The sequence below is a fragment of the Neoarius graeffei genome, chromosome 3 (genome assembly GCF_027579695.1).
Source record: "Neoarius graeffei isolate fNeoGra1 chromosome 3, fNeoGra1.pri, whole genome shotgun sequence".
Lineage (NCBI taxonomy): Eukaryota > Metazoa > Chordata > Actinopteri > Siluriformes > Ariidae > Neoarius > Neoarius graeffei.
Genome location: NC_083571.1, coordinates 114,323,421 through 114,345,660, shown reverse-complemented (window position 1 = coordinate 114,345,660; position 22,240 = coordinate 114,323,421). Strand labels below are relative to the sequence as shown.

General features: G+C 42.1%; 1 protein-coding gene across 6 annotated transcripts in view; it reads left to right on the top strand.

The window, feature by feature from the left end:
• The window catches only part of hmbox1b (homeobox containing 1 b), an 86,822-nt gene that overhangs the window by 11,223 nt on the left and 53,359 nt on the right, over positions 1-22,240 (top strand). For all 6 annotated transcript variants that reach the window (XR_009654404.1, XR_009654403.1, XR_009654401.1 and 3 more), the window contains exon 2: positions 21,623-22,114. Coding sequence is in view for 1 of the 6 variants with exons in the window: in XM_060917935.1 (XP_060773918.1) it covers positions 21,624-22,114 (491 nt within the window). In the remaining 5 variants the exon portion in view is untranslated. The remainder of the gene's footprint in view (positions 1-21,622; positions 22,115-22,240) is intronic.

Below are 22,240 nucleotides of genomic sequence, written 5' to 3'. Positions count from 1 at the left end.
GCCATTTTTGGAAGTAAATTAAAATCTCGACTGCAGTGTTATGATCATGATGCCCTCAACGTTCCTGCACAAATCATTTATCATTATAATGGCAATGCGGAGAAATGATGAATCTCTACTCTTTTTTTTTTTTTTTTTTTTTTCTCCCCCTCTCCTTCCCTGAAATGAGAAGATGGCGTGGATGTATGCAAACCTGTCATGCTTTACAAAAACTTCAAGTTGAATTAGAATGCGCATAAATTGATGTCCATGTTTGACTCCCTGGAGGTATGTTGGAAGAACGTGACCAAGGGAAATGTTGTTGTTTTGGTGCAGGGCCCTGCAGCGGTGGACCAGACTGTTTTACACACACGCTAGCTGGTGTGTGTGTGTCCCTTATCTTGCTGCTAACCAGCACCTGCAGTGTCTCTGCTGCAGCCTCGTCTTCCTGTGCCTTACGGCCCTGATGAATGTGGCGCGACCTGCGTTATGACTGTGCTGCTCATTTCCTGTGCTTTACTATGCCAACCTGCCAATCAGCACCGTGAGGAAATGCAGGCAGATTGTGTTTGCGCTGCAGATCACAGCGGTGTGTCATAAGTGCTGCTTTACAGCAGCCTTTCATGCCCTCCCGTGTTCTATACGCATCTCTTTTGCACTTAGTCATTCTCTCATGCCCTTGTCTCATGACGTGGCCTATTTTGAAGTGTACAATCTGCCTGGCTATTATGAAAGAAAATGTAAGTGTTTAAGTATTAAACGAAATCGGTTATGTCTTGGTGCCTTTCATGCATTCCAACAACATTCCCAAATGGAAAAACTTGATTTTATTCTCTCTCTCTCGTTCTACTGTCTTTTTATGCCTTTTTGCTGTTATTAAATGAAATAATCTAAAGTCCTATCTCTTACGGGCCCAGTGCTGTTTTGAAGTCGTGGTCCATCTGTTTTTTATTATTTCGTCTTTTTCCCCGCTGTGTGCGTTCCTGTGAAGTAGGTTAACACTTAACTCATGTACACAGGCTGGCCAATGGAAAATGGAACGGAGACAGTCATCGTAAAACGCACACAAATCCGAGGCCTCCGCTTGACGCGTTCAAATCAAGTCGATTTATTCGTATAGCGCTTTTAACAATGGCGTCGCAAAGCAGCTTTACAGGAGAAAATGGATTTTAACACGAATGAAAATTGCTCCCGGATGGGGAAACCTGAGGTGATGGTGGCAAGGAAAAACTCCCTGAGAAGACATGGCGAAGAAACCGTAAGAGGAACCAGACTTGAAGGGAACCCATCCTCATTTTGGTGAAAACAGATTATTTATAAATCACACTCTTCTATTATAGAACTGTGTCCTGTATGGTCAAAAAGTGCAATTGTGTAACAGGAAATTTATTAGTTTTCACGTGAAGTCCATTTTGTGGACGTTCTCAACTGGTCATCGATGGAGATTTGAGTGCAAGACTGTTTTTGTTTGTTAGCTACAGTCTTAAAGTTATCATGGCAGTTGTAGTCTTAAGCCATCGTAGTAAAACTGGAAGTGGCCAGAGCTGTCTTCTGAGTGTGTCTTTAGGCTGTACATGTGGTGCCATCTTCCACAGGAGTGAAACAATGAGAACCGTAGCCAGAAATCGGGCATTAGGGTGGATCGGGGGCTGTACATAAGGATTGTCCTACACAGGAGCAAATTGATGAGAACCTCAGCCAAAAGTAAGGCATTGGAGTGGATCAGGGGCTGTACATAAGGGCTGTCTTACAAAGGAACAAATTGATGAGCACCTCAGCCAGAAGTAGGGCATTAGGGTGGGTCGGGGGCTGTACATAAGGGCCGTCTTCCACAGGAGCAAATTGATGAGAACCTCAGTCAGAAGTAGGGCATTAGGGTGGGTCGGGGGCTGTACATAAGGGCCGTCTTCCACAGGAGCAAATTGATGAGCACCTCAGTCAGAAGTAGGGCATTAGGCTGGATCGGGGGCTGTACATAAGGGATGCCTTCCACAGGAGCAAATTGATGAGAACCTCAGCCAAAAGTAAGGCATTGGCGTGGATCGGGGGCTGTACATAAGGGCCGTCTTCCACAGGAGCAAATTGATGAGGACCTCAGCCAGAAGTAGGGCATTAGGGTGGGTTGGGGGCTGTACATAAGGGCTGTCTTCCACAGGAGCAAATTGATGAGAACCTCAGTCAGAAGTAGGGCATTAGGGTGGGTCGGGGGCTGTACATAAGGGCCGTCTTCCACAGGAGCAAATTGATGAGAACCTCAGTCAGAAGTAGGGCATTAGGGTGGGTCGGGGGCTGTACATAAGGGCCGTCTTCCACAGGAGCAAATTGATGAGCACCTCAGTCAGAAGTAGGGCATTAGGCTGGATCGGGGGCTGTACATAAGGGATGCCTTCCACAGGAGCAAATTGATGAGAACCTCAGCCAAAAGTAAGGCATTGGCGTGGATCGGGGGCTGTACATAAGGGCCGTCTTCCACAGGAGCAAATTGATGAGGACCTCAGCCAGAAGTAGGGCATTAGGGTGGGTTGGGGGCTGTACATAAGGGCTGTCTTCCACAGGAGCAAATTGATGAGAACCTCAGTCAGAAGTAGGGCATTAGGATGGATCAGGGGCTGTACATAAGGGCTGTCTTACAAAGGCACAAATTGATGAGAACCTCAGCCAGAAGTAGGGCATTAGGGTGGACCGGGGGCTGTACATAAGGGCTGTCCTTGCAGGAATGAAATGATGAGGACCTCAGCCAGAAGTAGGGCTTTAGGGTGGATCAGGCAGGTCCAAAGAGTAGGAGAGGCCAACAGCACTGATATCTTGGGATTGACCCATATAATTTGACCGAGAAAGAGCAAGGAAAAACACATTGGGTCACCTAGTAGTTAAGAACAGTGTTCATTGTGCGCCAAGTGCAAGCATGGACTCCAGCAAGACTAATTATGACAGCATAACTAAAAGGGAGAGCCAGAAGGTAACCTGGACATTCGGGAATCCTGGGACATACAGCGGCCAGCCACACAGTCAACAGTCTTGAGTGAAAATGGGAGCGGTGACAACATCCAAATTTACCAAAACGCTCTATGCCCAAGAACCCTCCAGATCTGCTCCCTTACCTAATAAAAAGCTTGACGAAACAAATATTTTCAGCCTGGAGTTACACTGTGACTGTGTCCTGAGCACTGCTTGGAAGGCTGTTCCATAACTGTGGAGGGTTGTAAGAGGAGGCTCTGCCCTCTGCTGTAGCCTTCGCTGTTTGAGGTACCAACATTGCTTGTTCTAATGTGTTCTCATCTGTTACTGTAGAATACGCTTCATGTAAATGGATCTTAGTGTGTACAGTCGTTGTTGTGAGGCAGTTTTCTGAAGGAGTCTCCAGTGTCAGTTAGAGGTAAAGCTGTAGCTTTACGTTTTCAGACAGTCTTCAGGACAGAGGGCTTTGCATTTTCTTGGTAACATGCAGGCATGTAACAAGATATCGTCTGACCACATTTATGTTGAGTCGATTTAAAAAAAATAAAATAAAAAATCCTGATTGCCAGGCTGCATCGTGGTAGTGTTTTTTTTTTTTTTTTTTTTTTTTTTAAATATAATAGCTGTAATTGTGGGAATACACATGACTGCACCCTGGGTGGAAGTAACGCAGCTCGAAGGATGTGAAAATGCGCGCACACCATCTAAAATTGACCGTACAAATAGATTTATCAAGAAATCGGAGCTCTCTTTGTACAGACTGCTGAATGTTAAAGTAAAGAGAAGTAAATGGAGGTAGAACAAATGCTTATACATTTAAGGCAAGGCCTATTTGTGATTTCAGTTTTAATAAAAATAATATTTTAGTTAATAGGCTGTTTAAGTTTTGCTCTGTGTGTAAATTATTGTTGGTTATTGAGAAAATGAAACAAAGTAATTTCTTTTATCAACCCCAAATCAGAACAAGTTGGGACAGGACGGAAAATGCAAGTTTATAATTTTTTATCCCCTGCTGGCTGAAAGGCCCAAAGGGGGATTATGTTGTGGCGAAGTCTGTCCGTCTAGGAAAGGGTTCTCGCCTTCTGAAATCAACTCCTCTCACGATTTTTGGAGGAATTTCACAAAACTTGGCAGGATTCTTTGTTCGATGTTGGTAATACGCTACCGTTCAAAAGTTTGGGGTCACCCAGACAATTTTGTGTTTTCCATGAAAAGTCACACTTTTATTTCCCACCATAAGTTGTAAAATGAATAGAAAATATAGTCGAGACATTTTTCTGGCCATTTTGAGCATTTAATCGACCCCACAAATGTGATGCTCCAGAAACTCAATCTGCTCAAAGGAAGGTCAGTTTTATAGCTTCTCTAAAGAGCTCAACTGTTTTCAGCTGTGCTAACATGATTGTACAAGGGTTTTCTAATCATCCATTAGCCTTCTGAGGCAATGAGCAAACACATTGTACCATTAGAACACTGGAGTGAGAGTTGCTGGAAATGGGCCTCTATACACCTATGGAGATATTGCACCAAAAACCAGACATTTGCAGCTAGAATAGTCATTTACCACATTAGCAATGTATAGAGTGGATTTCTGATTAGTTTAAAGTGATCTTCATTGAAAAGAACAGGGCTTTTCTTTCAAAAATAAGGAAATTTCAAAGTGACCCCAAACTTTTGAACGGTAGTGTATGCATATTGTAATTTCGTTAAATTCAGTCGCGCTTTACCAGAGTTATGGCCGAGTTGCCAGCAGGGGATATTGTGCTCTTGGAGCACTCATCTTTAAAGCAGTGATTTTCTAAATTTACTTTGACTTGTCGTTGACTTGACATTGCAGACGGTACGAACCCAGGCTATTTCATTTGTTAGTATACATTCATTCATTCCTGCGTTTCAGGCCTGTAACACGTTCCAAAAAAAGTTTGAGCAGGAGCAATTTAAGGCTAGTAATAAGGTAAAACAAATGATGTGGTTTGAAACAGCTGATGTCAACAGATTATTAGAATCATGATTTGGTACAAAATCAGTATCCAAGAAAGGCCTAGTCTTTCAGGAGCAAAGACGGGTGGAGGCTCTACAGTTTATCAATAAATGTGTTGGAAAATAATTAAAATGTTTAAAGACAGCGTTCCTGAAAGAAAGATATGAAGGGATTTGAATATTTCACCTCCTATGGTGCCTTTATATCAAATGATTCAAGGAAGCTGGAGGAATTTCAGTGTGTAAAGGGCAAGGGCTCAAGCCTAATCTGAACCCCTGTGATCTCCGATCCCTCAGACAACACTGCATCAAGAACATTCATCCGTCTATAGCTGATACAAACATATGGACTCAGGATTACTTTCGCAAACCTAGTGTCAAGCTCTACAATAGAGTTACATCCATAAATGTCACTTAAAAGTTTTTACTGTGGAAAAAAAAAGAAACTCTGTCCAGAAGCACGGTCGATTTCTTTTCTGGACTTGGAGGCATCTGGGATGGACACAGTGGAAATGTGTGTTGTGGTCAGATGATTCGGTATTCCAGGCCTTTTTATTTTGAAGAAATGGATCAAATTGTGAATTTGGTGACTCGTTACAGCATGACAAGCTGCTTTTTATTTGTAAGTTATTATTAACTTAGACAGGATGTTGTTTCATTGAAACTCTACAACTGTAGGGAACTATAAACAAAGTGCAGTGGTGTTTTAATTAAAACGATCTACTTTGTCAGGCTGCATCACACCAAAGCATCGCTGATTGATTATTTTCCTATAACAGCTTGTCCTGGTGTGTTTTTATTCCTTAATAATAGTTTTGTAGTCCAGTGCAAAACTACTGAAGCAAACCTTCGACACGAACCACGTCTTGGCTAATCCACTACATGTCCTGGTGTATGTTTTGTAGAGTAGGTTAACTCTTAACTTGTGTACACAGGCAGGGCAAGCCGACGGAAAATGGACCTGAGGCCCTCGTCACAAAAACACACATCGGAGAGCTCCGTTTGGCCTGTTGCTCCTTTCTCACTGGTACACTATTAAACTGCTTTGTTCATCTATTAACATCCAACTGATTATAATGTAACCAGCTGATGCAGGCGACACACAGTCTGACGACTCGATCATAACGGAGTCGCTGGGAGTCGTGAGCTGTGAAATTGTGGTAATTGCTTAATCTCTATCATGGGTTATGATGCAGTTGAAAAATCAGTACATGCTTTTCCATTTACCCATCAGGGCTCAACGTTAACTTTTAAACCCACTTACCCTGGGGGTTAATTTCCACTTGTCCCGCAATATTATCCCCCCCCAATTTTGCGAGTACTACTTTTGTGAGGTTTTTGTTTTAGGAAAATCATATAATGGTTGTGAATAACGTAAAATGAAGCTCACACATTGAGTTAAAGTTTGATTATTTATTAAGTTGATTATTAAGTTTGGTTATTGGTTACGTTTTACTTGTAACGGACAATAACAATTTTATCCAAAATAGTTTTTGTTTTTCCTGCCTTAGTCGATTTATTTCCATTTCACATGCATGCAGCTGTTGTAAAGTTGTAAAGTTCGGTGTGTTTGTGTAGAATTCTCTCAGCCTGTAGGTTCATTACTCGATAATGTAGAAATCGTAAAATAGAAATCTATAACAAATTTGTATGAAGAAAACCGTGGGGTGCCAATACTTTTGAACAGTATGGTTTGAGAGTATATATCTTTTTTTTTTTTTTTTTTTTTTTTTTTTACATGCCTGTTCTTTAACTCAAAATCACCATCTCGATCTTCAAATTGACCGTATGGTATCTGCATTACATTACACAACATCCTGTCCAGATAAAACCTAGTTTGTACACACAACAGTTGAAAGGGAAGTGATGAGTGATGTTGAATGTTGCCTGCTTAATATGCAAGAGCTCCTGCTACCATGATAACGTCAGAAGAAAGCTTAAGAGAATTATATGACAGAACTTTTTTCTGGTTTGCACTTCATTGTAAAGGATTAGAGTATTCAAAGACATGAATAGCAAAAATGCAGAAATATAATACTGTAGAGCTCTTTTATATTAAAAGGTGCATTGATTAAAAACAAGTCTCTTGTACCATATTAATCATTTTCACCTGGGAGTCCACCAAGAAGGGGAATTTATTTCCAAATACATTGCAACTTTTTGCTGATAAAATTAATGGTTTTGGGGTAAAAAAAATAAATTAAAAAATAGCCAAAAATCATTAGCCCCCGGGCCATGGGCCCCGCCCTGGTTTTTTTCAGACTTTTTTTTAAATATTTTTCATTCTCATCCCTGATAATGGATGGAGGATGGAAGTTGCTAATTAGGCTGATTAACAAACTTTTCAGGACAATCGCTACTCCTTCCTGAGTTTTTAGACGACTTTGATTGTTTGGAAGATCTAATCAGTCTGCACAATGGGTACTCCCTAGTTTTGTGATTTGGTATGTCCATGTGAGCTACTGCGTCGTTGATGCTCTGGGGGTTGTGTGGTTATTTTATTTTTTTAATTTATTTGTTGTTTTTTGGGGGGCCCACCTCCTTCTTTCTTCCTTTCCCATCTCGAGTTACTGTGTCCTTCCTATCCATCAGGCTCTGGAGGCATCGCTCAGCAACAAGGTGTTTTCCGTTCATAGAATTGCTGCTCGCTAGATGTTTTTGGCACCACTCTGGTGTGTGTGTGAACCCCAGGAAATCAGCTGTTTCTGAAAGACTGGTTTGATATGGACATTACTGAAGCTCCTGACCTGATTCTGCACAATATTATTGCAGGTGATTCATATCAGTTGCAGGATCCAGGGGTACAAGATGCATCCCGTGTGTGTGTATATACTGTACGTAACAACGAAGAGGGCAATAAAATCGGTACGGCTCACACAAGTTACTAGAAGGGAAAACTACTTCCACGCCAAAAGTCATAGGAAAACAACCAAGGTGTCTTTTTAGTATTTGGAAATTTGAGCTAAATTCTGATGTAACGCGTAACACAAAAGCCGCTCACCAACAGAACTTTTACTTACTATTTAAAAAAAAAATGCATCATTTTTTTGAATGAATTTTACACTTTGACTATTATGCTAACAATATAGACCCAAACTGGAGAATACAGAACTTGAGAATGAAAGATTTCAAGCAAAATAACGAAACACGCATTATATAACACTGTTTGTTTTTAATTATACTCATAAATAAAATAAATCACTCAGGTTTAACTTCATACAAGCTAAAGTTCTCTTCCAAAAAATACACAAGAGTTCTCATATGATTTACTTACTGTTTGCGAATTTTCAGCTTCTTCTAATAACGATTCCAAAATTACACTGAATTCTCAACTCCCGAACACGTTTATGCAGATAAAAATTGCAGGAAAACTCGGCCGTTTTGCTTTGAAAAATGCTTTCTTGGGATCGCGTACAGTGCGTCTCAACAACAGCAAGGCTTGAACTGTCATTCTCATATCCCAGATGTTCTTTTGGTACCAAATCTTCTTGATTCCATCATAAACAGCTCCCAAAATTACACATTTTCTGAAACCCCAAACACATTTCGATCAACGATGTTCTAAGGATTGCTTTGGCAGGATCAGTTTACAAAGCAAGCGAGCGCGGTAAACAAAAAGGTTCGTGCGTGCGTCTTCTCCGTTCACTTCACGCCCATTTCTTGTGTGTGAAGGTCTTTTGATGAAGGGGGGGCTAATATAGTAGTACCCCTGATAACAATAGATATGACTAACAGCCTTGCTAAACGTTGTGTGACAAGCAAAGATAGCGTGGCTTCTTTTTTTTACATGTCGCTTGTGAAACAATATCTCAATGGAAGATTCTACAAATTCAGTAGCGAATTTTTATTTTTTGGGGGGGAAGGAAAAGAAGAACTCAAAGAAAAGAGAGTATTATCAGAAAAATCAGGAGGCAGTGGCTGAAAAAGCAAGGGAAAGAAGGTACAAGCTTTTAAGCTTACACTTAGCCAGCATGAGAAAATGATGTCTTCTTTTTACAAATAAAAACGAACTTGTATGATTTCTGCACAAGAATGCAAATTTTAGACAATAAATGTGAAAATATCAAAAAAGACTACACCCAGAATGCATTGCGGGTGTTAGTTAAAATGAAGAATGTAATAGATAATCGCTCAAAATGACTAAAATATTTGTTCTCATGATCAAATCTAATCAATAATAATCAATATTCTGATGACGATAAGTGACTTTTTGGGAAATTGTGTTAATTTTTCTCATATGTTCCACCTTTATACCCCTGGATCCTGCAACTGATCTCCGATGACTGGATGGTGTGAACGGGCAGGTGTTCATAAAGGATGATATCGGTGAAATTGTATACCAGTGTTGATAGGAATTTCCAGTTAACACTTCCTACAGTGTGTCCAGCTGCACCTGGGCAGTGTGTGTGGTTCCCCCCCCCCCCCCCCCCTCTCTCTCTCTCTCTCTCTCTCTCTCTCTCTGTGATCACTAACCCAGTGTGCAGTGTGTCCAATCCAGACGCCCTGTGATCACTTTTACAGAAAAAAAAGCTGTCCCAACATTTATCCATGTGCACACCCCAGTGATTGGTCTTAACGTTAGAGAATGTGTAACTGACAAGAACACACGGATGTGAAGTGATCGGGACTCTGTAACTTATTCAGCCGAGAAACAGGAGTGTGAAAATGGGTTAAGACAAAAATGAGTAAAGAGAGATTATTTTGCGGAAGTTTGAATTCCCTTCGGTATGTTTTTAAATAGGGCGGCACGGTGGTGTAGTGGTTAGCGCTGTTGCCTCACAGCAAGAAGGTCCGGGTTCGAGCCCTGTGGCCGGCGAGGGCCTTTCTGTGCGGAGTTTGCATGTTCTCCCCGTGTCCGCGTGGGTTTCCTCCGGGTGCTCCGGTTTCCCCCACAGTCCAAAGACATGCAGGTTAGGTTAACTGGTGACTCTAAATTGACCGTGAGTGTGAATGGTTGTCTGTGTCTATGTGTCAGCCCTGTGATGACCTGGCGACTTGTCCAGGGTGTACCCCGCCTTTCGCCCGTAGTCAGCTGGGATAGGCTCCAGCTTGCCTGCGACCCTGTAGAACAGGATAAAGCGGCTACAGATGTTGAGATGAGATGTTTTTAAATACTGTACGAATATGACAAGCATCATTGCAATGCCCTGGTTCCAGGCTTTCTTCTGATGTGTTTTATATCTATACAAGTTCATGAGTAATTCGAACGATGGGTGTGGAGCTGGACGCAGAGCTGTATGTTAGTTCAAGAGATTTGTAAATTCAGCAATATTATTTTTCTTGCTAACACTTCGTTGTATAGAAAAGGAACTAGCATTGCTGGGTTTCAGTCACGTGACTTTTCTTAGCGGTTTTACCGGAAGTGAAATAGCTGGCGGTCTAAACAGTTGCCGTAGTGCAAACAACTAGCAATGACTGACTGACTGACTTATCAGAGTACGCTCGTACAGTGCCTTGAAAAAGTATTCCTACCCCTTGAACTTTTTCACATTTTCCCACCTTACAACCACGAACTTAAAGGTTTTTTATTGAGATTTTATGTGACAGACCAACACAGAGTAGCACATAATTGTGAAGTGAAACGAAAATGATAAATGGTCTCCAAAATTTTAAGCAAATAAAAATCTGAAAAATGTGGTGTGCATTAGTATTCAGCCCCCCTGTACTCTGATACCTCTAAATACAATCCAGTGCAATCAATTGCCTTCAGAAGTCATCTAATTAGTTAAGAGTCCTACTGTGTGTAATTTACTCTCAGCATAAATACACTTGTTCTGTGAAGGCCTCCGTGGTTTGTTAGAGAACACTGAAGAACAAACAGCATCATGAAGACCAAAGAACTCACCAGCTCTTGAAAATCTCTGGTTTTCCGAATGGAGAAATGTGTTTTTCGTGTTCCGTTTCATAGAAATTCGGTTTTGCGATCGCGTGGCTTGTTTACGTTCGGTGACAGGGCGCCGCCATTTTTGTAGTCTCGCAATGCTTGCTGGTGTGTACGAGACCTTATATGCTCATATACATACCTCATGTCATGTGAACGAGATTTTATCGCGATATCGTGCTTTAGAAAACGCGGTCTTTCTTTTGTGTACTAGGGCTGGGTATCACCAGATACCTCACGATACGATACTATGGCGATATTTTGCCCACGATAACGATAATATCACGGTACAGCGATTCTGCGATAATCGATATATTGCAAGAAATTTCAACCACATCACGATATCTGTGTCACTGAAGAAAATCAGAATTTATTGACCACTGTAAAATTACATTTCACATACATCACTACACACTCTTGCCAGACATATATTTGTCTCTATTCCACTGCTGGCAAAACCAAGAGTTGCTTCACTACAACATACAGAAAATTCCCATTTCTGTGCTAGTATTCTCAACATTTTTGTAAGCATGGACACATCAGTGCTGCTTAACAAGCAGAATCAAATTGTTTTATGAAAACTTAAAACTTGCACTGCTACATTTCAGTGCTAACACTAATATCAATTTGTTCTTTGTAAACTTGAGAACGTATACCGGAGAACATTTAACTTGTGCTTATTTTGCAGGAACAACACACTGTCTGAAACACATTGAAAAGTGCAGTGGGCATCTTAGTCTCCCTGAGCACAATTATGAAACACAGTGCAGTGTGGGTCAGTGTCCACACACTGAAACTGAACTGAAACCTCAGTGAGTCATGTTTCTTCTGAACTTTGAGTAAATACTCAAAATAAAATGCAGTGTCTCACACACACTAAAATTGAAAATGCAAGATAAAGTGCAGCTTCTTGCCTTTGGCCTTAAATGACAAAATTAAGTTCCACACATCACTGAAGTAGACGGGAGGACTTTGGCGCTGTCCAGTGTAGTTTGCTTCGGGTCGGGTTTCGGCGGCTCCGGCTGAGCTAATATGTCGGGGTGGTGTCGTGCTAAGTAAGTTCGCAAGTTTGTTGTGTTACCTGAATATCTAACTGGAGCGAAACAGGTTTTGCAGAGTGCATACTCTTTGTCCGGCTCACTGTTTTTTCCTCCTTTCCTTTGGAATCCAAAGTGCCTCCAAACATCTGCCTTACAGTTCGGCGGTGTCTCTAGGTTTACGTTAACAGCCATGCTTGCTTGTTTTTTTTTCCTCACTGCAACTGCCGGGGAAAAAAGAGAAGATGAAGAGTGCCTTGCAGTGAGGGAGCGGCACAGCGACACCTCGCAGAGCGGAGGTGCGGAAGTCGTACTGGATTTACAACCCGTCTGAAACATGATTTATTATTTGAAAAAATATCGATATTCAAATCGAGTATCGATATTGAATCGGAAGACAAAGTATCGCGATATATCGCTGTATCGATATTTTTGCACACCCCTATTGTGTAACTTTCTATTGAGCGAGACAATTGAAGAGCCTTCTCTATTGAAATGTTTTTACCGATTCAGCAATAATAACGTGCAAACAAGTTGACAGGTCGGCGGATATCCGTAGCATAGAAGGAAAGGTAAAGAAGTTCAAATGGCCGTGGCTGGAGGAGAAAGATGCAAACGGTGACTTTTTATCGGACTATGTGAGGAAAGTGGACAGGCCAGGATATGCATGATGCATATAGTCTTTTTGATAATAGTTTGTGTTGAATAAGCTCAATTTTACAAGATAATGTGGCTGATTTTGATCTTTTCTGTTCTGAATGAGTTTACTGTTACAATAAATATATACCTGATTAATAAGACTGAATTGATTCAATATCAGAACAGTTTCATGAAAGTCTGAACTATTTAATATCAGTTGAATTATTTTTTTCTAAGCATGTATGCAGTATTGTACATAAGATGTGACAGCATCACTTTATATAAGTTTTGACATCCAGTAATGAAAATTCTGAATTTAGAACAATGCACTCCTGAAAATTACTCATCATTAACGAGGGAATTAAATTGATATTTTTGACGTTAATCATTAATGTACATGAAAGAAAAAGGCTTAAAAGTTATAACTTGTTTTAGTGAAAATAAGTACTAAAATGCACTAGAATGCAGCGTTTTTTTTTTTTTTTTTTAATTTATTTTTTTCACACAGGATTTTTTTTTCTTTGCTCCACTTTCATCTCTATAAGCTTTTCGTTCGCGTCTTTACAACGAAGCGCTGCAAGTTGAAGTGTAAACAAACAGTTGGCTTGATTCTCACTTGTGTTGGCTCTTATCTCTCAGCTAAATCATTCAAAGATCATCAGAAACCCCTTTAAAGACCCGGATCTTAGTTAAACAAGATGGAGAAGTGATCACGGTGCATCGTAACTGTACGGCTGGGGAAGAATTTTGACGCGACCTTCATGCATATGGACTTTATGAGGAGTGAACAAAGAAACAGTTGGGGACTTTAGCGCTTCGTGACTGAAAAGAAATCCGTAAAATAATGACTAGGGATGTTAACCGATGACCGTTTGACCGGTGGTTGACCGAATCAACGTCAACTGGTTAATTTTTTTTGGCTGTCGGTTAAAAAAAAAAATCAATCGTTTTGAAGCTGCCGATTTTGGAGCGGACAGCTGACAAATCAGAAACACCCATTCAGTCATGTCCCGCCCCAGTTAAAGACAGCTGACAAATCAGAAACACCCATTCAGTCATGTCCCGCCCCAGCTAAAGGCTTTTTAGCTTACAAATTACTTTTTTTTTTTTTTTTTTTTTAAATTATTAGAAGGCACATGGAGTTTAGTCCTGCCTTGGCCAGTGCATTCTGAAAGTATGTTTCGGTCTGTAGCCAACAATGCATGTTATTGCAGATCATATCTCTCCACACAAACTAAAGGCGCAGATGCCGACTTTTTTTTTTTTTTTTTTTTTAATCGCGCAGATCCGTTTTTTTTTTTTTGCGGGGGGGGGGGGGGGGGGGGGGGGCGTTGGAGTGTCCGATTGTAATTTCAAGGTGGATTCTGTATTAAAATTACTAAATAGGCGGGTGCCGTTGCAGTCCATGAGGCGTGGGGGGTGTGAAAGGAGGGCAGTGGATCGGGGGGCTGCGCGCGTTTGCACGGAAGCTGCGCAATCAGTAGATCAGAATGCGCACATTAAATTTTGCGCGGGCGCGCAGCTTTCTGATTTGCTGTTTTCTTCTCGTGCTTGTACTTCCTGTGTTTCGTGGACTGTGGCGGCATTTGCATATATGCAGAATTTGCTTTGATGAAGTTGTGGTCGGACGCTCCAATGCCCCCCCCTTGGGAAAGGAAGGTCGGATCTGCGCGATTCAGCCGTGGAGAGGGCGGCATCTGCCAGAAGGCGCGCCGTTTGCATCCCTGTAATAATTCCAATTCTAGAATTTTAAACTCCTAGTTTAACCGGCTAATGAGGCTCGGTGGTCGGTCAAGATTTTTTTTTTAGTTTTCGTCATCCCTAATAACGACGCACAGCAAGAAAAGTACTTGGAAAGCACTAAGGCCAGAGCTGAGAGGGAAATACAAACCTTTCACCAAGTGATCACGGCAAACTCGAGCATGCTTCGACTCGGCTCTCTTCGATTTCAGTCAGAGGTTCAGAAGCCACCTTTCTACACGTCTTTTTGTGAAATCCTGTGTTTGTTCACCCTTTTTTATTAGTTCACGGGGAACTTTGATCAGTTTCACGGTTTGATCAATTCGAACAACCTAAAACAATGCAAGCGTGAAGCATTTTTCATGCAAGCAATGCACCTTCTCCGTACAAACTGAGCTTTGGTAGACCACCAGCTAAAGTTTTGAATAACTGAGGTGTCATGTGAAACCCAGCAATATGAAAACTTCTTCTTTGAGCAATTTATCCAAGAAGGAGAGAGTTTGGATTGTTTGCGTCAGTCAGGTTCTAAGCATTCATTTCCTCGACTGTATATCGAATAGACCAGCGTTTCTCAACCTTTTTTCAGTCACGGCACCCTTCAGAAGTATGCAAATTCTCAAGGCACCCCCATATAAAATATATGCAGTCACGCTGGTGCTGGCAGTGACATTGTGACATGGGAAAGGGGGCCGTGAGACAAATTTTGATGATGCATGAGGCGGCGATACCAGCTAGTGGCCTAGTGGTTAGCATGTCCGCCTCTCGATCGTGAGTTCTATTCACGGTCGGGTCATACCAAAGACCATCATAAAAATGGTACCTACTACCATCTGGCAAGGCACACTGCAATACAGATGCGAGCGGGGAGTTAAACTCTCGCGGTTACCAGAGGACACGCCCCCCCCCACTGTAACCCTAGCTATGTAATGGGCGAGAGGCCGAGGGCTACGGAAACGGAGATCAGCGCCGCCCGATGCGCCACATGGCGCGGGAAGGACTTTGACTTTTTTTTTTGATGAGGCGGCGATGATCTGCATTAGTGTAACTATTGTTTTTTGGAATTTCAATTCATTTTATTTATTTCAATGTTAGAATATATAATTTTTTGACGGCACCCCTAACTAAGCCAGACGGCACCCCGGTTGAGAGAGACTGGAATAGACCACACGTCATCTCTTAAAAGTGAAGCTGTTCAGGGCTCTGCATTAACTTTTGAAACCACTTGTCCTGTCGGGCAAGTTGAAAGGAAATTTACTTGTCCGAATGTGAAGTTGACTTGTCCGAAGAAAAATTTTGAGAAAAAAAAACCACACAAACTATTTGTAATAAACTAATTTCACCAGAATTACTTTAACACAATCTATTCACTGCAGAAAAAAATTGGACTCCATCAATCATTAATTTATGAGAAATTGAAAACCAGAAAATTAAAATTGTACAGTGTATTTTCATTTTTAAATTATTAACTTTGAATGAGTTATATATCCACCGCTGATTAATTTTTGTTGTCTAATTATTCATTGTGGCTCCTGTATGGTATTTAATGGTTGAGATGAAAGTTGCGGTGTTTTTTAGGTTTTTGTTGCGATTACATTGCGGGAGGAAGTGAAAGTTGCGAGAAATTGTTGCGATTTTCTCTTTTTGTGATTAAAATTGAGTGATATGTTAAATATTAAGTTATTACTGAAAAACTATTGATTAAAACAAAGACACTGAGAAATGGTCCTATAAACAACTTTACCAATATAAAAGATTAGCAGGACTACAAAAATGCAGAAAAATAGGCTTTACTTATCCACCTGTTGGTTCAAAAGTTAAAGTGCAGAGAACCTCACAGCACAACATGAAGTTACCTTAAAATATAATATAAATGCCTCAGCTTTCATCTCATCTCATCTCATTATCTCTAGCCGCTTTATCCTTCTACAGGGTCGCAGGCAAGCTGGAGCCTATCCCAGCTGACTACGGGCGAAAGGCGGGGTACACCCTGGACAAGTCGCCAGGTCATCACAGGGCTGACACATAGACACAGACAACCATTCACACTCACATTCACACCTACGGTCAATTTAGAGTCACCAGTTAACCTAACCTGCATGTCTTTGGACTGTGGGGGAAACCGGAGCACCCGGAGGAAACCCACGCGGACACGGGGAGAACATGCAAACTCCACACAGAAAGGCCCTCGCCAGCCCCGGGGCTCGAACCCAGGACCTTCTTGCTGTGAGGCGACAGCGCTAACCACTACACCACCGTGCCGCCCGTCAGCTTTCATGTAAGAAAAAAAAAAACTATTAATGCTAGTACTGTGTGCAGGCAGTCTCTCCTGAAGACTAAATTAAACAATTATAAACTAATAAAATAAATGGCTCAGGCTTCATAGAAGAAAAAAAACAATTTGAACAGAATCTCACAGTATGATGCTGAAGCTGCCTAAACAATGGAAAATAAAATACCATTTTGGCAAAAACGTTGGCATCCATTAATTTCTTGTATTAAGTAAAAAAATAATGTAAAGTGCACACAGTCCTTCACTGTAAACACAACACACTTTCAGTAACAGAATTTAAGCCTACAGAAACACTGACTCGCGCATGCTGCTTCTCTTGAACAGAAACATGGAAGTAAGGCGGAAGGTAGTTTGTCGACGTCACCTCAAGACGACGCCAACGATTGGTCAAATTTGTGGGAAAGTTGCGGGGATTGGTTGAATTTGCGTTGAAGTTCCAAATCGCAACATCGCGAAATCTTGGAGGGTCTGATAAACGACCGTTTACTTTTCAGCTCAAATACATGAAGCGGTATTGGCCGGTTTCGCAAGCGGAATATTGCGCATGCGCACATCGCTCTTTCCGAAGAGAAACATCCGGCGATTCATCAAAACAATATGTCGAGTGAGATGCTTCGGAAATCATGTGAATAAACTGATAAATTTGATATGTAACCCGAATATCGGCGTATTTTGGCACTTGTCCGATCGGACAAGTAACGGAGACGATTGACACAAAGGATCACTTGTCCCGGACAAGCGGACAACCGTTAACGTCAAGCCCTGCTGTTACATGTCTAGCGCCCCTGCTGGCTGGTTGCAGTACAGTTTTTAGCTTCGCTCATCCCCAGGAGTTTCAATTACACTCGCCAGTCACTTTTTAATAGGAACTTCTTGATTCTAAGATTCCTGTTTTTGGCTGTCGGACTGGTTTTCTGTTGCATGCTGAGATGCTTTTCTGCTCATCACGGTTGTAAAGAGGTGCTATGAGTTACTATATCCTTCCTGGCAAAAAAAAAAACCCAACCCTCAAACCAATCTGTTCATTTTCCTCTGCCCTTCTCTGATCAACAAAGCGTTTGTTTCCACCCACAGAACTGTCGCTCTCTCACTCGATGTTTTTTGTTTTTCGCACCGTTCTGTGTAGACTGTTGTGTGTGTGAAAAACCCCAGGAGGAGTTCGGTAGTTTCTGAAATACTCAAACCAACACCCATGCCACAGTGAAGGAGAGAAAGAAAGTCACACTTCACTGTGAGATCAGGGTTTCCTGTTCTGATGTTTGAACATTAACTGAAGCTCTTGATTTGTATCTGCGTGATTTGACGCATCGTGTCGGGGGATTAGCTGATTCGAGAACTGTATCAAACAGCAGGCGGATGGGTGTTCCGAATAAAGTGGCCAGCGAGTGTATAAAATCGCCCCCCCCCCCCCCCCCATATGTCACATTTCTCATCCAAACTGTCTTTCCATCTACAGTGTCTTAATTTGAGCAGTTAGTTTTTCCACTATGCTAATATCTGCACGCGCATGCAGAAATTGTCGTGTTTTTTTTTTTTTTTTTAACTTTATAATAAAGAAGGCTCCAGCTTGAGCATCGTGTACACTTCGTTACATATACTTCACCACAGAATTTGTTTTATTCCTACTTATTTGAACTTTTTAAGGACATGTGCACGAACACAAACCGTTAGCAATTTCCGTTAACATTTGAAACTCTGAGATGTTTCATAAGACAATTACGCTAGCTACTTAGCCACACAGCAGCCTTTATTTCAGTGCGCACACACTCTACCAATAACATTAGGATGGGTTTTATAAGTCGGCGTCTCGTGAGTTTTTAAACTGTCCGTGCGTTACAGACTGCTGTTAAACCAGCTGCTCTTCCTGAAACCACGGTTAATCTGTCGGCGAATTTCAGTTCATGTCCAAGTGAGAAGTCCTTATTAAGGGGTGTTCACACGGCAACTTTTACTCCGGTGTAGCACCGGGGCTGCCCCGGTAGAGCGTTCACATGGTACAAAGTTATCGCGGTGTAGCCCCTGAAAGCTGCTTAAACCGGTGCAAATCTAACCCTGCTCGGGAGGTGGTTTAAGAAATTTACTCCGGAGTAAATGCTAGTTTGCAGGGCAGCACCGATATAAAATGGGACGTCTGAACGCTACAGGGGTAGACTCGCTACGCGTGAGGAGAGTTGATTACATACGGGCATTGCATAATTTGCATCCTGGTATTTTGCGCTTCCAAAATGGCGAATATCAACAACAACAACAGAACTGCGTGTCTTCCAGTGTTGCCAGATTGGGCGGTTTTAAGAGCATTTTAGCGGATTTGAACACATTTTGGGCTGGAAAACGTCAGCAGTATCTGGCAGCACTGGTGTCTTCATCCATGTTGTTTTCCCGGTGCTTGGTGATGCCATGACACCCGGGAAAAGGAAGTACATTTTCACGCATGCGCATATTTCATTTCCACATTATTACTATCGTATAGCACGGTCGCAAAAACTGCCGTGTGAACGCAAGTGGGGCTGCACCGGTGCGAACACGCTTCTCTCTAGTAAGCAGGGTTGTGACGTGTGAATGCTCTACAAAATTTACACCGGTGTAAGATATATCGCAACAAAATACATCGATGCAAATATGTGCCGTGTGAACACCCCTTTTGATGTATCTGTCTTAATGAAATATCGCCAGCTGAAACTATTTAAAGCTGTACTGCCTTTCAGATTTTAAGTGTAGGTCATAAAAAGAATTTTCCCAGCACCCAATTATTTGTTTAGTGGACCGAAAGCTACTCAATTTGAATCACAGACTTCCAATTTTATTCTTTTTTTTTAAAAACAGAACAATTAATGAATTTAAGGCCACATGGCCCTAAATTCCGCTTTTTTTTTCCTGCTTCACCATGACCCAGTTCAAAATACTACCCCGTGTCTGAAATCGCTCCCTACTCGCTATATAGCAACGACGCCATTGTGTAGTGCTGTCCGAAACCTTAATGAGGATTATTTACACCCTATATAGTGCACTCAAAGTATCCCACAATGCCTCACGAAAAGTAGTGTACAACGATGGTCACTAACCAAAGCAGTATATCCCATCTTGCACTGTGGTCGCACTGAAAAATCAAATTAAAAGTCTCAAATTTGATTTAATAAAAGTCAGCGGCAAAGAAGAAAGAAAGAGAAAGAATTCAGCCTTGATTTAAAAGAACTGAAAGCTGCAGGTACTCTGTATTGATTAATGTGTGAAATGCGCTCAGTATAATATGGATTTATCACAAAAACACACGCATGTATTTATTATTTTGAAACCCACCAGCCGACTGATCTGGCACGTTTTAATCGTGCAGCAGTAATGACATAAATACCACCTTGACGGACTAGTGTCCGAAAACGTTTGAGTTTTACCAATGAGCTCATTATATAGTCCTCCTATATGCTTATAGTAATTCCCTGTATAGTGAGTAGGGAGTAGTGAACGAGCGAGTGAATTCGGACAAGGTACATCCTGCATCACATGCTGGGCTTTCCCTGTTCACGCAAGGCATTGTGGGATACAAATTTGAAATGGGAGAGAAGAATGTCAGACGTGAGTGTGCGAATGAAATGTGAAAGACCGACTACAGTAACGGAAAGAAAGCGAGAAGAAAAGATGTTATGTTATATACGAAGGAAAGGAAACACAGGACTAAATTAATAAATATCGGCGTTCAGCGAGCACCTCGGTGTGATCAGGTGTTCGTTTAGCGACAGAATGATGGAACTGTCAGTGCACGCTCGTGCACATTATTTGCTTTAATCCACTTGAATTAAATAACCTCCCAGTCACAGAATGGTCTGTGTTTTTTATGAAATCGAAAGGCTGTCTACTTAAACTTTCTGGATAAAATAAAGATAATTTGAAGAATGTCCTCATTCATCTGATGATTTGTACTAGAGAAAGGGGCGTGCCTCGCAAAGACCATCACCACTCGGGTCGACTGCCTTTACTATAAACGTTTGGTTATGTATATTACTGCCAAAAGCCTGTTTTTAATTTACTGGTGCAGAACGGCTGCCTGCCGTTAATTGCGCAGGTTACAGTATGCAACCGCCAATCAATGCTGCGGTCGCAATCCCATTCCCTTTTTCTTGCAGAAACGTATCTCTAGTTTGAATATAATGCACACACGATGAGTTGTTATGCTGTGAGCCTTGTGGTTGATCAATGTTCATACAATCAAACCCACACCAGTCAGTAAATACAGTAAGGGATTTTATGCAGCTCTCCATGTTCATATCGTCCAGCTGGAAATGCGACGGATCTCTTCAGAAGTGCCGTAAAATTGTGCGCGCATGCCCCCCGTTTTTTTTTTTTTCCCCCCTCCTCTTTGTGTTCTTGGTTTAGAGCAAATGATCAAAAGTGGCATATCGAGGCAGAAGAATAAATCATGTTACAGACCATCTGAGGAAATTACATATCTGAGCTGAAGGGTTTCCATGGCAACAGCACAAGTGATAAGTCACAATGAGCCGTATTAGCGAAGGGAGAATGTTTCCAGACGGCAGGAATTGGGTCACGTATTAAAAGGATTTTCCCGTTTATTGTCAGGACGTGCTGCAGAGGCGTTCTGCTGTGAGGAATGTCAGCCATTTTGAGGTGTAGCTTCATTTCAGTGCATTTTGTATGATCGTAACTTGCAGGTCTATTTCGTCCCCTTCTTATTTCATGCTTACGCCATTGGCTGTCGTTTCCATCACTCCTTTTTATAATCCTACCACGACGCAGTATATAATGAAAAATGTACTGCATGTTGACCTGTACCCTGCCTGGTTGCTTGCATTTCTGCTCAGAACTTTTTATTTTAAACTTTTCAAATTCAGGACTTAAATGTGCAGACAAGCTTCATTTCATCACTTAACCCCCAAGCTTTAATGCCTAACCTTTAATCCTCAACTACTTCCACATGTAAAGTGGGTAAAAATTAACCTGGTTAACGTCAAAAAGGACCCGCCAGAAAAATGTCACGGGACGCACGAGCCATGCTTCATTATCCTCAACCCTGACGGCTAAATCCTTACCCCTGAAACCCAGTACTCAGAAGCGCTTTAGTAAAGACTCCGGTCTCATAACGTCCTTCCTTCCTTCTTCCACCAGGATGTCCCAGTACACAGACGAGCCGCGCTTCACCATCGAGCAGATCGATCTGCTGCAGCGGCTGCGGCGGAGCGGCATGACGAAGCCCGAGATAGTCCATGCACTGGACACACTGGAGCGTCTCGACCGAGAGCACGGAGACAAGTTTGGGCGCCGTGGCTCCGCCTCCTCCTCCTGTGGCCCTGCTCCCTCTGTATCCGACCCCGCTCCTTCACACGGCACCAATGAAAGCTCCAGCTCCCACATGGCCGTCTCGACTGCCACCACCGCCACGCAGACGCAGTTCCTGTCCCCGTCACCAAGCAACAGCTACGCCACCTCACCACCCGTCTCGCTGGTCGCCGTGACGCAAAACGGGACGGCGAACGGGAAGCTGTCTCCACCTCGTTACCCAGCAGGAAACACGGCAGGGGCCGTGGCGGTGAGGCCATACGGGTTCGATGGGACGGAGGAAGAGATGGATGTTGACGACAAGGTGGAGGACCTGATGAGGTCAGTGATCAGAATAACTGTTTCCTGGCAAGTTATTTCCATGATTGGCTTGTTAACTATTATTCTTAGCATAACTGTGGGGCGGGGAGAATATCAGTTTCGGGGGGGGGAGGGGGTATTTTAAAT